The 17,205-nt window shown below is 37.6% G+C and overlaps 1 protein-coding gene across 11 annotated transcripts in view; it reads left to right on the plus strand.

The window, feature by feature from the left end:
* Positions 1-17,205, plus strand: part of LPP (LIM domain containing preferred translocation partner in lipoma) — a 738,130-nt gene that overhangs the window by 248,869 nt on the left and 472,056 nt on the right. For all 11 annotated transcript variants that reach the window (XM_034957879.3, XM_014344489.5, XM_063603023.1 and 8 more), the window contains one exon: positions 4,840-5,041. In XM_034957879.3, coding sequence (XP_034813770.1) covers positions 4,849-5,041 — 193 coding nt within the window. In that variant the 5' untranslated portion in view covers positions 4,840-4,848. The remainder of the gene's footprint in view (positions 1-4,839; positions 5,042-17,205) is intronic.

The following is a 17,205-nucleotide window of genomic DNA, read 5'->3' on the forward strand; positions in this document are numbered from 1 at the left end:
ACTCATGTTATCTTTTAAAACTTTCCTCTAACTATTCTCCCTGAATCCCTCATTTTGGTGCCGCTGGTCTGATCCCTGTCCTACAGAAATGCCTTGCTTCATACCCAAGCTCACAGTATTATTTCTAATCTTTGCCCTGGTTACTCCAGTTTTCTTTTATTTACTCAGCATTCAAAGTCCTGGTTAAGGGCTACCTCTGCCAAGCTTATGCTAGCTTTTCTGACATCCCCCAAGATTTTTCATGTGCTTTCTGTGTTGCTCTCTTTCTCTTTTCACATTTATAAATATTTCTTCCTCAAATAGTCTTTGAGCTCTTTGAGTAAAGAATAAGAATCTGATTCATCTATAGCTCCAGTGCCAGGCAAATAAATTCATTCATTCATTAAATTAACAGACATTTTTATTGAGTACCTATCATGTGGTAGCCCCTGGAATTATAAAATGACAAATATTTCCACTCTCAAGGATTTACGAATTTAGTTTGGGGAACAGGAAAGCAGATGGGCAGATCACCATGTGATGAATATGTGACAACAGTATGTAGATGCTGTGGGATTGTACTATAAGGATATATAACTTGAACTGTAGAATATAGTGCAAGATTTGCCTTCAAGGACTAGTAGAAAGTAATGCTTATGATCTAAATTGATGCGTAGTACGTTGGAAGTCATTTTTAGACAAGAAGTAGCTTGTTTCAGAGGGAGCAGAGATCAAACCTAGGGAAAAAATGTGAATTTCTATCAGAAAAGTACTGCAAAATGACCTCAGAATAAATAGAAAACTACTACTATTATCATAGAAGTTACTGGCAATATGATTAATGTCTGTTAAAAGAAGATATATTTAGATGACTTTATGCTGAATTTGGATAACCTTTAAAAAACCAGATAATTCCAGTGTAGTTATTAAATAACCTAGACAGTAGAGGAGGTTGGAGAAAACTCCCCTATCAAAACCTAATCATGATAAGTAAAACAAGCAGAAAAAAATGCTATAAAATGATCTTTATTATGATTATATGTACACAAATTATAAATAAAATAACCTAGTTAATTCATTAATATATCAAAACACAAGTGTAACAAAGGATTTGTTCTAGGCATGCAAAGATGGTTCAATATCTAGACTTTATCAACATATTTCATTACATCATCAAATTAAGGGAGGGAAAAAGAGTTGAATGTATCAGTAGCTGCTAAAGAGGGCACTGCAGCTGTAACTAGATAGGATTTTATTCCACAAATGCAAAGATAGTTCAATATCTGGAAATCTATCAGCATGCTTCATTACATCACCAAATTAAGGGAAGAAAAAAGAGATGATTGTATCAGTGAATGCTATAGCAATTCTAGAAAGATATGAGTAACTAAGAAAGAGTAACGTTCATTCATTCTCCCATTTCTATGTAACATACTTGTTTAAGGGGCTTCCTGCCTAGGCATTGTGCCGGTATAGTGAGACTAGTTGGAGTTTCCAACTTGTTGGGACATGTAGGCAGGTAAATAAATGGCTTTCTTGTGGATTGTTATAAGTATGCAGAAAGTACTAAAGAGCCTAGAAAAAGGAATTAGGCTACTCTTCTTTGGAGAAGTTAGGGAAATGTTCACAGAGTTAGAGACATTTGAGCTGAGACAATATAAAAATATAGGGCTTGGTAGAACGTGAAGAGAGGGAAACGGCATTGTTGATGGTGAACACAGCATGAGCAAGGGCTCAGAATCATGAAAACTTATTATAAATCCTGGGAATGGGGTCACTGGGTCACTGCTGACATGCAGAAGAATGGTAAGAGAAGATACTGAGAAGGTCATCTGCAAACAAATGATTGGTCAGAAGATGGGCCTCTCAGGAGGAGCAGCTGGGGGTGCTTCTTCATGGAGGGCAGCATGTGGGTAATTTATGATGCTGGGGATAACTGAAATGACTGTGGAGCCAATGATTTGCATATTGATGCTTACATTTTATTTATACTCTCCCAGAAATTGCCTATTTCTTTATATCTATGCTATATCCGAAAAGCCAAGATGATACAGTCAGTCAGTAACTTGGGATTACTATGAAAAATGTGAATCTTTGCTAAAGAAAATACTGCATCCTATATTAACCAATTTTTCAACCTTTTATTATAAAATGACTTTAGATTTATAGAGACCTTCCAAGGATAGTATTAAGCCATTTTAAAAATTATAATTAACATTTATACTACCAATGTGCATAATGCATTAAAAGTTTCAAACCTTTACTTGATCCCTTTTATTTCACACTTATATTCACTTTAGTCATACTGAAAGCAAACCAGTCACTTTTATCACTTTTATCCCAATTTAGTAGAAGACCAAGCCTCAATTAAAAGCAAAAGCAAAACCAAAATTGGCATTTCTCAGCCATGTGAGATGGGTTTGGTTTTGGTATTTAGAAAAAAAAAATCATCTGAAGTTATTCCAAATGAACAGCTAAATTTAAAAACCACGAGTAAAACAGACATTCATTGGTTGTTTTTCTATATTGGTTTTGTGCTAGGCCTTAATGGTAGTTTATAAATGTGTAAAATATGGTCCCTACCCTTTTAAGGAACTCAAGTTTAGCAAGTATGTGTGTGTCTTTGTGTGTGTGTATATATATACATGTATGTATGTGTGTGTATATATGAATATGTAAAAGGTACGGGGGAAAAAAAAAGAAAAGAAAGGCCCTGTAACCAGAGTGAAAAGCCAGTACCATCACTGGCTTCAATAGCATGTGTCCTGATTCCCAGTTTAGAGTCTTTGTCATTGATTCATATTATCCTCGTCTTTTAAGAAAACTATACATCAAGCTGTTCTTCCAAGCAAGATGGTCATAAAATTGCCATTGACTTTCTACAAGAATAGAGGCTTCTTTCTTTCTCACTTTGCATAGCACTCTATACTATAAAAAGTACTTTAATATCATCTCATTGGTTGCCATAAAAATTCTGAGAGTTAAGGAAGACAGAGGTTTATATGTTTGTTTGTTTTTTGAGAGAAGGTCTCCCTCTGTTGCCCAAGCTGGAGTACAGTGGTGCAATCACAGCTTACCGCAGCCTCAATCTCCCAGGCTCAAGTGATCCTCCAACCTCAGCCTCTTGAGTAGCTGGAACAACAGGTGTGCGCCATTATATCCTGCTAATTTTTTAATTTTTTGTAGAGACCGAGTCTCATTCTATTGCCCAGGCTGGTCTCAAACTCCTGGCCTCAAGTGATCCTTCTGCCTTGGCCTCCAAAGTGCTCGGATTAGAGGCGTGAGCCATTGTGCTTGGCTGAGTCCTCTGAGACAGTGAAACTATCTGAGGCTCTAGAGGAGATGCTGTTCAAAGTCATGCCACTCGTTGGTGGTGTGGACTGATGTTAATATCCAGGCAACACTGTTTCCCAGCTCTCCCCTCCACCCTGTCTCTCTATTACTATGCCATGTACTGAGGCCTTTGATTTCTGTGTTCTGATGCTCTTTGTCTTTACAGACATCTGGAGGTAATTGTGTAGCCCTCTTAATTAATTCAGTTCAATTAATAAATTAGTAGGTGGCTTTTGGGCTGGGGGCGCTTACAGGGTGCCTTCCGGGCGTCCCTGTGCTGGAGAGCTCTTGCAATCAGGCTTGGAGAGCCCTCCTCGGCAGCAGCCTCTGAGTCTCATCCCCAGCAGGCAGGCTGACTGGAGAGGTGATTGGCTTACCCTGACAGAGGAGACATTTCCTCTCTTCAAATATTATATGCAATCTGATCAGAGCAGCATCTGGGCTGGGCTGATTGTTCCCCTCCTAGTTTAAGCAAGCTTTTCATGAAGGTCCAACATGGTATCAGCTCAACATACAAGTTGATGGGCATTTCTTTGTTGTGGGGGGCTGACCTTTGCATTACATGTGTTGAATATTCTATCCTCTGGTCCTAAATTCTAATAATTGTCCCACACGATGGGGCAACCAATATGCCCCTCTTCCCGTTTTCCACATACCCCTTGGTGGGGACCAGAGCTGCTCCTGCAGATGGATCATTTAAAAGTGTCCTGCCAGGTATCTGTTAAAACCCTGTTTCCAAAATAAACTTTCAGTGGTTCCTTAATGCCTGAAGAATAAATTTAAACTCAACTGTGGCTGCTGAGCTGTCTGTGCTTTGGTTTCAACCCACCTTTTAGTTCTTTTGCTTGCTACTTTCTGTTATTCGCCCTCCAAGCACACTAAACGTAAATGCTGTGTGCTTTTCTGCCTATATAATTTTGCCAACATTTTTCAGGTTCAACCCTACTTAGCACTCAAACCCAGTCTGTATATCACCTCATCAATAAAATCTTGTTAATTCTGCCCCCACCAAGAAGTGAGCCTATCTTTTTCTGCATCTCAGCAACACTTGTTCTTAACCTCACTTAGGTAACTTCGCACTTCATTTAGGCATAACCATTTAATTGGTGAGATAATTAATTTAATAGATTATTAATAAAATTCAAGCTCTTTTCCATCCTCCTACCATAACATCTCCTTCAAGTTAGGAACCATTTCTTATTCACATCTATTTCCCAAGAGTGGCTAGGCACTAAAATAGGTAACTATAGGAAGGCAGATATTCAAGTTAGAGGCAGTGTTCTCTTCCTGCTCCTCCTCTTTCTCTTTCTTTCTCCTTTTCCTCTCCTTCCTCCTTTTCCTCCTCCTCTTTCTATTCATGATTCCTCTGCCTCTTCATTTTTCTTTCTTCCGTTTTCTTTCACCCTTCTTTCCAGAGAACTTTATCAGGATGCGTTTAGTATGGATTAAGGTGAAATAGCAATGAAATGAGGAGTATTGTCTTCGTTTTCATGCTTCCATAAAAACAGTGTTTCTTTTTCATTGCAGATTCCAACAATGTCTCACCCATCTTGGCTGCCACCCAAAAGCACTGGTGAGCCCCTCGGCCATGTGCCTGCACGGATGGAGACCACCCATTCCTTTGGGAACCCCAGCATTTCGGTGTCTACACAACAGCCACCCAAAAAGTTTGCCCCGGTAGTTGCTCCAAAACCTAAGTACAACCCATACAAACAACCTGGAGGTGAGGGTAAGTGCTGGGATTTCAGAGTTGGTTACTTGGAGTAGGAAAATTCAGTTATATAGGTGATTTGTAGTACAAAGTTGTGTCAGAAAAACATAGTTTGTGAATCCACAGCGTGGTTGTCATAGGCTACTAAAAGTAAAGGAGCCCCCGGAAATAGTCTAGACCAACCCCGTCTTTTAGGAAAAAGACTTTTTATGGGTTATATGGCTATGGTTGCATAATGAAATAGGGTTAGAGCTCAAACTAGAAACCTGGCCTCTTTAGTCACAGCTCAATGCCTTTCTACTGCATTATCTTCCACCTCCAGCTCATTCTCTTGTAGGGTTTTAGCTACCAGACAGTCATCCCTCCCTCTTGCCGTTGGACAAATGTCCACAAATGCTGCCAAGCAGTAGTCCAATCAGAAACTTATACAAAGTGAACCTAATAAAGTGCATGGAATTGTTTACCTCCTCTGGCTGTTTTTCTTCCCTTAGGCTGCTGAAGGATAAAGTTGTCTAGAGTGTTCTGTGAGATCTGCATTTGTTGAATCTCCCAGAAAAATATGAGTGAAGCCTAGTTCCAGGGGTTTTAATAACAATGCATTCAGTTTACATCAAGTAGAGTTTGAAGGTCTATGTGAGCTCCAGCTCTCATGTGTATGTATACACTCACACACGGAGCCTCAGAGGCGGTATAAATGGTACCATACTCTTTGGTTGAAAAGGTTCCATATTTTTACCAATGAATGTTAGCAGCTTATTCAAACTCAAGAAAAAATAACTTAAAATAAAAAAAAAACTGAAGAATATTAGACTTCTAGGAGCTGAGAGAGAAGAGGCAGTGAAAAGAGATTTAACTCCCTTTGTTTTCTGTCCCTGTCCCACCATTAAAAAAATTATTAATATCTTACCCTCTCCGTGATGTTTCCAGTTGCTTCTTGGATGACATTAATGTTTGTTTTGTCAATATTGCACGCAAGTGTTTCACACTCTGTGATATAGTCCAGTCCTCCTCTTTTCTTTCCTGTCCTCTCCTGCGCCCAGGAAACACTTTACTAGTCTGTTAGTATTTTGGGTCTGATGCCAGAAGCCTAGTTCAGATGTCTAGCTTGTGTAAGGTGAACACCTAGGTTGGGTGGTAGAGAGGATCAGGCTTCAGCATGCATGGCTAAGCTGCAGCTGTGGATCTTTGGATATCCTTTTCCTCAGAAAGTACAAGAACGAGACCCTCAGAAAGCTGCTCTTGAAAAACAATAAACGAAGCCTTTGGTGCTGTACTAATCTCTGTAGCACTCCATGATGTTTTATTGCCTTAGAAAGAGACTGCATCTTTCCAGTTAATCAAGCACTTAGTGGAACTGGCTTTCTTTGACTCATCCTTCTTTAGTGACTTCAGGGCTTGGGAATGGGATCTGGAAGAGAATCTCTCTTCATAGGGACAGGAGGAGCCATATGTTGGCTTCCTCATTTATGGTTTTTTTTTTTGTTTTTGTTTTTGTTTTTTTTTTTTGAGATGGAGTTTCACTCTTGTTGCCCAGGCTGGAGTGCAATGGCGTTATTTCGGCTCACTGCAACCTCCGCCTCCCGGGTTCAAGTGATTCTCAGCCTCAGCCTCCCGTATAGCTGGATTACAGGCATGCACTACCATGCTTGGCTAATTTTGTATTTTTAGTAGAGATGGCGTTTCTCCACATTGGTCAGGCTGGTCTTGAACTCCTGACCTCAGGTGATCTGCCAGCCTCGGCTTCCCAAAGGGCTGGGATTACAGGCGTGAGCCACCGTACCTGGCCCTCATTTATGTTTTCAATGTTTCCCTTTGTCAGCTTACTAGGGGCATTGTTATTTTGTCTCCTAACTTTTGGGGAAAGCTTCAGTGGACCTCTCTCTAATCTGAACAGAATACAGACGTGGGCAGTTATAGAGCAGAAGGCAAAGGTGTGAGGAAGTCTTTGTAGGTATGAGAGTTCTTATAGGCCTGAGCGTTATGGTGAGGGCAGGTCCTATATTAAGTGGGCTCATAAATGGCATATATGAGATAGGGAGAAGAGAAGCATATAATGGCCTCGCTTTAGACTCCTTTACTGTGAATTTGACGTGCCCTCCTTGTACTATGTGTGATTCACCCACTGTCTTATTCTCTAGGAACACTGAAGTGATTTGTTTGCGTGCCCTGCAGCACAGTCCTTGGTCCCCTCTCAACATGCCACCCCACACGTTTTTGTTACCTGAAAATTCTATTTGTATCACTTTCTCCAAAATGGCTAGGTGCAGCCGAGGTCAGAATTAATCACTCCCTTTCCCGAGTTTCCACATCTTATTCTTTGACTTATCCAAATTTCTACCACTTTTGTTATTGCTCCTGCTGACATTCTGTCCCATATTGAACATGTAGTATATGCCAGGCTCTATGCTTTCTCTTTATTATTTTATTGCCTTCTTATGTAACCCTACAAAATGTTTTTTGTTTTTTTTTTTCTTATAAAGAAATGGAAGCTTAAAGGAGGTGACATGCTCTATGATTTGCTTGGAGTATGTTTCTGAACTAAGGCTGCTGTCCATATCCAGCATGCGATACTGCCTGTCCTTCTATTCACAGCACATGTGGCAGCAAGCCCCATATTACAGTGATACGTCCCTGCATCCCTTATAAGAATATATATAAGCTTTGCTTCCTCATTGAAGCAACAAGACATGGTTTCTCACTCGTCCTTATGTTCCTCATAGCTCATATTATGCTACTGTGTTTTTAGTAGGAATGGTTGCATATGGTCAAATGTATGTCTGTGTGTTCTTATGTATGCATATATATTTGGATGGCTGGCGGATGGCTGGCTGGGTGAGTGCACTGCTCAGTGATGCTTCTCCAAAGCAGTTTGGAATATGGTATAACTCAGTCTTTTGTTTTCTGAAATTTTGGCTCTCTCTTGCATTTCTGCCAATTCTCACTCTTTTTCTCTCTCCCCCTCTCTCTAAATATAATAACCTTTACCTTTTCTGAATATGCAAGAGAAGAAATTTTCCTTTAATATATAAGTTAAAGACAAATCTTGGGAACAGTTTATGGACATTCAGACTTTTTAAAATAGAAGCTACATTTCTGCATCTGCTGTATGAAACAAAGATGTATCCATGTATTTGTTGGAAGTAGATTTGCTTTTCTTTATATTTAATTTAAATGCTATCAGTGCATTCTGTTACTCTGAACATTTTTGTAACTTACGTCTATTGTGTTTGTTTACACATTTAAAAAATTTATAACCATTCCTTTTCGTTTCTTTTTTTCATTTAGAATGTTCTATACTCTCAGTGAAATTCCCAAGATAGTAGGTAGCACAGGTTTTATTTCCAGGATGCATTGGTGATACCAGCTTATGCTCTGTATTGCCTCAGCTTATGCTGTTTTTGGCTTTTAGAGTGTACTTGTCCCCCAGTTTCCTGCTTCTACAGTCTTTTAATTCATTGCTTAAAAGTTGACCTCCACGAAGCTCAACCACAAATGCAGAAAGTTAGAACTAATAGAAATCACGCAATCCATCTTGTTCTGATGTAAATGTGAAAACTGCAGTCTAGAGAGTGTAAGTTATTTGTTCAGAGAAGCACAGCCTGCTCTGAGCCGAGTTGGCACTCAAGTCTTTTCCCTCTAACTCTAGAGTTACCCAAACCTTGTACTATATTCTAATGGCAAACTGTTCTTTACTACCCCATACCCTCATGCATTGCCTACAATTCTTATGACAATGTGTTTTTTAATAGATTTGCTTGTATATGCACCTGTCTTCTCTAGCGGAGTCTGAACTTTGAGAGTCAGGGGCTGCCTGACTCATGCCTTTTCCCTCAACAGCACCTAGCAGGATACCTGACACATACTAGGAACTCAATAGTGTTTGCAGAACTGAATTAATTGATAAAGCACAGTATATAAACCTACTTCTCCAGACACAGGTTCTAGGTTCTCAGCTACTTATTAGACACTGTGGTTCTGCAGTTTCAACCCACGTCTTTGCATTACTTTTCCTTCCTATGTCCATTCTTTGAACTTACATTTCTCACCTTGGTGTTACGTCTGTAATCTCTGGAGTTTGCTTTCCCATGTTTTAATTCTGACTGTGAAAGTAGAAAAATACCCACATGTTTTCCACATCAACTTATCTTTCTGGGGTACCCATATTTATAATTTTCTTTTATAAGATATTCTGATAATAACCACTTTCTAAAGGGCTTTGGCACACTGAAAAGTGGGGCATGCTTTTTTTCCCAGTTAGTAGCTCTTTAGATCTCAGGGTCCTTTTATTTTACTTCCATTGTTCTCATTTCTTTTCACTGATTTTGTAACAAGTTGTGTTTTCATAGCTAACTTAGAATACCCCTACATTTCCAAATGCTTTCTCTGTGTTCAATGCTTTGTGCTTACGAACTCATGCTTATTTTTTAATTAAATTTGGTCTTCTTAGAGATTTTTTTTAGTTCAATAGCTTTTGGGGAACAGGTGGTTTTTGCTTACATGGAGAAGTTCTGTAGTGGTGATTTCTGAGATTTCGGTGTGCCCATTGCCCGAGCAGTGTACACTGTAGTCTTTTATCCCTCACATCCTTCCCATCCTTCACCCTGAGTCCCCAAAGTCCATTATATCATTCTTATGCCTTTGCATCCTCATAGCTTAGCTCCCACTTATAAGTGAGAACATACAATATTTGATTTTCCATTCCTGAGTTACGTTTAGAATAATGGTCTCCAACTCTATCCGAGTTGCTGCAAATGCCATTATTTCATTCCTTTTTATGGCTGAGTAGTATCCCATAGTGTATATATACCACAATTTTTTATCCATTTGTTGGCTGATGGGTATTTAGAAGATATACAGACAATAATCATATGAAAAAATGCTCAACTCACTGTCCGGGAAATGCAAATTAAAACCACATTGAGATACCACCTTACTCCTGCAAGAATAGTCATAATTAAAAAAATAATAAATGTTGGCATAGATATGGTGAAAAGGGGACACTTTTACACTGTTGGTGGGAATGTAAACTAGTACAACTGCTATGAAAAACAATATGGAGATTCACTAAAGAATGAAAGTAGACATACCATTTGATACAGCAATCCCACTACTGGGTATCTACCCAAAGGAAAAGAAATCATTACATGAAAAAGACACCTGTGCACACATGTTTATAGCAGCACAATTCTTAAAGATTTTGTAGTGTTAACTATTTCATTTTTTGTGAAATTATTTTGGTATATATTTATGATGTTGTTCCATCACTTTCTATTCTGTGTAACTGATGACAACAAGATAAGATAATGCAATTTTTCTTCTGGTCTTCAAAATACTAGCCTTTAGTGTTGTTTGTCCTATAATCTGGGTTTTCACTCTGCTCCAAATCAAAAAATAAAAAGATACAACAAACAACAACCACCCCACCCCCAAAAATAAAACAACAACAGCAATTAAACTCAGTCTTAGACTTTGATGGCAGAACAGTATAGTTCTTTTTCTGTTTTTGGTAAATAGCAAAGCAAATGAACTTTCCTACGGTACTAATATAATTTTTTAAAGATGATTTTTGAAATTATCTTACTAATACACTCTGGGGATTAGTATTAGGTTGCTTTTAATGGCAAAAACCACGATTACTTTTGCACCAACTTAATAACTCTCTCTCTCTCTTTCTCTGTCTCTCTCTCTCTCTCTCTAATTTGGCTGAATGAAATTTGATAATACTTTTTATCCATCATTAAAATAGATAATCATTTGGAAAGATTTGTAAAGTTCACGTTTGTGAAGCTGGAGTTGTCTTGTGGCCTAGAATTCACTTTCTTTAATTTCTGAAATTCTTTTTAAAAAACATTTTTATGTTAAATTTTTGAAAAAACAAATTGGCACGACATGCCAGTTCTCACTCTTTTTCTTTCTCCCTCTCTCTCTCTAAATATAATAACCTTTACCTTTTCTGAATATACAAGAGGAGACATTTTCCTTTAGTATATAAATTAAAGACAAATATTGGGAACGGTTTGTGGCCATTCAGACTTTGGGTCTGCATTAGGTACCAATTCAACGTGATCATTTTGGTGGAATCCTTTTATATTGGTATACTCTTTTATAGTTTATTTAGCCGTTGCATGTTCATCATCTTTTCATTTCAGTAGAAAATTCTTACTGTCACTCTCTGAGGTAGGTAGAACAGATATTATTGTCATTTTGATGATTTGTAAGTAGTAGAAGTGGAAGAGCTTAATAAGGAATCATGTAGCTAGTAAAAGAGTAGAGGGAGACCCTCACACCTAGGGCTCTTACGAATTTTAAATGCTTTCGTTTATTAAAGCGTTGACTACACAGTCTGATGTCTCCTTTAACTTCATTATGTTATTATTTCATGATTCTTCTTTGAAATTAATTTCAAAATGGTGACCCTTTTTACAAACCAGCTTTGTGAATATTGGTTCATATAGACTTGTCAAGATAGATCAAGATAGGTGAGGTGAATTATATTAAATAGGGATCCTAAGCCTGGATTATTTTTTTATGACATCTTTCTGTGCTTTCTGCTACCGTGAGGTTACGAATGTATTATTCCATGGAGGGGAAACAGTTATAGATGATTGCTAATCTACCCATGAGTTTGGGGCTGAATTGATCCAGAACCCAGGTTTCCTAAATGCACTCATTCAGCTGTACCACTGTGGTTTATGGGAACCAGGCAAGTTTGGAGCTTGGTTCCTAGGAACTGATGAGTCCTGGATTATTGATGCTTGGTGGAGAATTAGCCATTAGTGATGTGAAGCCATGTATCCTGGGTAGGCAGGACACATTTTTTTTCTTAGCAGATAACTAACATGTGAGGGAAATGGATGTCCACTTATGGCATTATATTTAAAGGAATAATTTAGACTGGATTTTCCCCATTATTTTTGCTGCGAATGTATGGTCCTCACGGTGTGCTTTTCTGTCTCTGGAGTCTTATTGTCTTTTTCCCCATGCAAAGAGAATCTTGCTCTGACTTTGGAGATACAAATGGGAAACATCTTTTTTGGAGGTTACAAATGGGAAACATCTTTTTGTAATCCTGACAGTCCTGTTAATTGCAATTAGAGACTGCAGTTGTAACATCTTGGACGTTTGGTATAAGTATGCGTGTTATGCCATGAGGATAGCCACAAATTCATGGAAACATCAGGAACTGTAATGAAGCTCGGGTTTGCCTGTCATGCCCCTTTTCTGGATGAGCGTTAAGCATCTCAAGCCTCATCCATCACTGCACAGTGCAGTGCATGAGTTTTAATTTTCAGGTCCTCAGGGGGACAAAAGAACAAGCTGTGTATTCATTAAAGGATCAAATATTAATTGTATTAATTTGATCTTTACACTGCATCTTTCAGCAGAGAAATTAACTTGTAATCCTTGGAGTGACATCAGATCTTACCAAATATTCTTAGGCCTTATTGATGCTCAAAAGTACCAAGATGCAGCCCTGGCTTGATGGTCAGTGCAGTTGCATTGAAGCTTCAGTTTCATCACTTGGCCTTGGGCATGATGCTTTTCTAATCCATATCCTCTTTAATTCATAAAATATTAGCTGGTAATACCAACTGCCTCGCAAGATTGTTTTGAAAGCCAAATATGATGATTAATGTGAAAATGTTTTTAAACCATAAAATACCTTATAACTCTAAGGAGTTACTATTATATACTTATTCAGCAGTCATTTACTTAAAACAGATTTTGTGCCAGATACTCTTCTAGGGGCTGAAGTAATGGCAGTGAGTGAAACAGAGACTAGTTTCTGCCCTCTTGGGATGTATTTTCTTGCTATAATAAAACTAACATTATTAATAATAATAGTGATAACATTTGTGAAATAAAATTTATTTAATAAATGCATTTTATAACCTTACATATAATTACCAATAATTATTCAAAATTATAAAAAATACTTTAATATAGGTTAAGTAACTCTAATCCAAAAATCTGAAATCTTAAATGTGAAAAAATCTGAAACTTTCTGAGTGCTAACACAATGCTCAAAGGAAATGCTCACGGGAACATTTTGGATTTCAGTATTGTGGATTAGGGTTGCTCAGCTGGTATGCGTAAATATTCCAAAAATCCAAAAAATCTGAAATTTGAAACACTTCATGTCCCAGATGTTTTGTATATGGGATACTCAGTCTGTAGTAACGAATATGTGAAAATATAAATATAATAATAATTTAGCATGTTATCCATAAGTACTGATGTCATTAGCTTCTAACAACAGTGATAGAGATCACAATGCCTCAACACTATATAAACTGTAAAATTCTAGAACAAGGGTGAATCTTAAAAGTTATCTAATACAACCCCTTTCTTTCCTAGATGAGAATAGTTGAGAATGTATTCACTAATACATTTCAGTGAAGTACAGGTTCTTTGCCCAGCAGTGCTGTAAATAACCAATGAAAATTCTTGAATGCAGGCAACAATTTAATCTTCATTTCAGAGACTCAGAGAGGCAGGTGGCTTGTTCAGTATTGCAGATTAGTAAGTGGGGAAGCCAAGCCGTGATCCTGGGGATTCCTTCTCTGGTTGCCATAGACACGTTCTGGGGGACTTGTTTAGAAGTTACAGTGATTGAACTAATATACCCGAACAAAGTGGATTAGATGTTTTAGAACAAGGAGAAGTCTGTGTATTGTTGACAGAAATCTCTTTTATTTTGTAACTTGTCAGCTTAATTAACTACTGAAATGAGTTCCTTAATAAGGTGATGGGTGCCTCCTAATTCTTGTATAGTTCAAAAACAATAATTAATGCTGATTTGTGTGGTGAGATACATATTAATCATCTTTATTTTTAAATTATACAAATATACAATACTATTGTCACTCCGTATTTTACATCTGAAGAGAATTTAATTGCTTTTTTGATAATAAAAATAAACAGAGAGCCACAAAGAGATATCACCACACATGTATTAGAAAAGCTAAAATAAAAATTTGTACCAGATGCTGCTGAGGATGTGGAGAAATGATCTCTCACAATGCTGGTAGGAATGTGCAAAATTTTGTAGCCATGATGGAAAACTCTTTGGCGGTATTTTACAAAAGTAAACATGTACTAACCATATGACTCAGCAAATATACCCTTTGGCATTTAATCCAGAGAATCAAAATGTTATGTTCATGAAAAAACCTGTACATGGATGTTCATAGCAACTTTTTTTTTTTTTATCATAATGACAAAACACTGGAAACAACCCAAATATCCTTTGATGGGCAGATGTTTCAATGAAGTCTGGTACAGCCATACAATGGAATAATACCATTCAGCAGTAAAAAAGAATGAAGTATTGTTGGTATATGCAATAACCTGGACATGCTTAATGAAAAAACTGTCTCGAAAGGTTACATGTATTATATGATTTCATTTTAAGACAAAGCTCTAGAGATAAAGGACATATTCATGATTGCTAGGGGACAGAAATGGGCGGGTCGGGAGGGGCAAGTACTGTTCATTCCTACAAAGAGGACACAGCAAGAGTCTTTGTGTGGGTGGAACAGTTCTGTACCTCAATTGGAGTGATGGTTACATGAATCTATACATGGGATAAAGTTACATAGAACTGTATGCACACACAAATCAATGCAGGTTATAAAATGGTAAAAACTGAGTAACTCCTAGTTAACAATAAGGTAACAATGTCAGTTTGCTGGGTTTTGGAATGTATTACAGCTTTATGAGCATTACCATTTAGGGAACCTGGGTAAAATGTACATGGAAACTCTGTACTATTTTTGCAACTTTCTATGAGTCCATATTTTTTAAAAAAAATAATAATAGTAAAATAAAGGAATGCATATAGATATCTTAATGTATTCTTCTCTTACTCAAAGTGCTATCTTACATGCCATCTGAATTGCTTGCATGATACTTTGAAAGATCACTGCTATATGTATCCCCCCCAAAATGTATGGCTTAAACCTGTGGTTTTCAAAGCTGGCCAGTCATCAGAAAGACTTGGAGAACATTTTTCAAAAGAAAAAAATTAAAGCAAGTCCTAGGTCCCATCACAATTTTACAGAATCAAAATATCTGGCCATGGGTCCCAGGAATCTGCATTAAAACAAAGCAAAATAAAAAATAAAACAGAACTTCCCGGGAATTGTGATTGATGCTCAACCAATGTTTGGGAACCACTCATTTATTTCATTAATTTCAGGGACCAGTGCCTTAATCTCCTTTGAACCTTCTCCAAGTCCTGAGAGTGTACTCTTCCTCCCGTAGTTAATGATGGTAGCTTTTGAAGTCTTGAGCGTCTTTATCTTGTGAACATTGTACAGATTCAGAGACCTAGAGCATTCTTCATGTTGCTATTCTTTTCCCTCAGTGCTTTCATCATAGACACCAATCGTTTGCATATGTTGTCCTGGGTCATTTTATTTGGGATCCAAAACCAGAAAATTTCAAACAACAACAAAAAAATGGATTCTTCGAGAATGCCCTAGCCATGGCCAAGCTTCTGCATTACAGAGCTCTTGCTATTGTGTTGCTTTGGGTAGCAATGCCTGAAATCTCAGCCAATTTTGGGTCACAGTAGGCCTATGTAAATTATCTAAAAATGGATTCATTATGAACATTATAAAAATAAATCTGACACCTGAGCCTTTGGGCAAATATACCATATAAAGAAATCATACCCTAGAATAACGATTGACCTAAAGAACTTAAAAAGAATCAGTATGATATTTTTATCATCCTTTCTTAAAATTACTGCATTCAGAGAGACCTGATGGCTGAGGACAGCACCTGGGGCAGAGGAGTATAGGTCATTGGGATGTGGCATCCTGAGTCTTCTAGCAGTTTGCTCTTCCAGCACTCTCCCTTATTATATGTTCTTTACATTGTTTTGTATGTCGCTGTCTTCAAACAGAATAGATAAGTCTACTAGTCAAGATAGACATATAACAGGCACCACAGGCACATAAAAATTGCATTATGTAAATTTAGTGCCATAATATAATATGAAGGCTGTCCTCTAGGAGGAACTGGGGAAAGCATCACAGACGAGGACACATCTGATCTGAGTGTTGGAGAATGAGTTAGTTGTTTACCAAGCAGAAAAGGGTGGTGGACAGCATGGCATGCCAAGTAAAGGGAACAGCATGTGCAAAAGCAGAGAATGGCCCCCATCCTGACCCTTGTAATTTTGGCAGCTCTTTGCTGATGTCCTCAGGCAATGCATCTGGGCTCCTGGGAATAGCTTTGCAATGTGAACAGAGTGACTTCACTATGGGTAGACCTAAATGTTCTAGTGTGCTCTGAAACTTACCTCTAGAAATAGCTCCAGGAAGTTAGGTAGCTTCAGAGAGGAAGGACCAAGAAATATGTTCTTATACCACAGGCAAGAAGTACTTTCCTGGAGGTACTGGCCAGAAGTACTATTGCTATCTCTCTGCACTTGTCTGTTATATTTTAGAATGAAATGTGCCTGTGCATACAGATGCTAAGGCAAGAAAGAAAAAGCAAAAGGCAATTCTCTTTAAATCTCCTGAAATAATTTCAGGCAGCTTTTTTTTACCTAGTCAAACACACACGCTTAAGAATGGAGTTGTAAGCTAACTTAATCATTTTTTGTTTTGTTTTGCTCTCTTACTTGTTCACACGTTGGGGTAATCCTGAGAAAACAGGAAGCAATGAAAGAAGGATTTTATTGTGAAATGTTCATTACAACTTGCAATTTTAAAATGTGTTTGTATGAGTGTGCACAAATGTGAATAAATTTTAGAGCACTTTCTCACATAATATCTAGTTTAATCACCAGAATATCCTGCAATGTTATTATAGTTCCTACATTATTATGGTTCCTAAAGACAAATGAAAAATCTGTGATTCAGAGACCCATGGTTAGGCTAATAAATGTAGAAGTCACATTTGACCAAATTCTAGTATCTTCCCTGAAGTATTGGTAATGTACAATAAACACTATTTGGTAATAATGAATTATTACAATTACTAAAACAACTTATCTGGCAGAACAGTATCTTAACTATTTGAAAAATATTGTAGTGGATTTATTAGCCTCCATTGCATCTGAAGTCCACTTTGCTTTACTGCTTACTTTATCTTTCTAGCTACTCTGTAAAAAAGTTATTATCACCCTCAATCTGCCGAGTATAATGTATGTAAAGTGAAATAACTAG

This window comes from Pan paniscus, chromosome 2, assembly GCF_029289425.2.
Source record: "Pan paniscus chromosome 2, NHGRI_mPanPan1-v2.0_pri, whole genome shotgun sequence".
Lineage (NCBI taxonomy): Eukaryota > Metazoa > Chordata > Mammalia > Primates > Hominidae > Pan > Pan paniscus.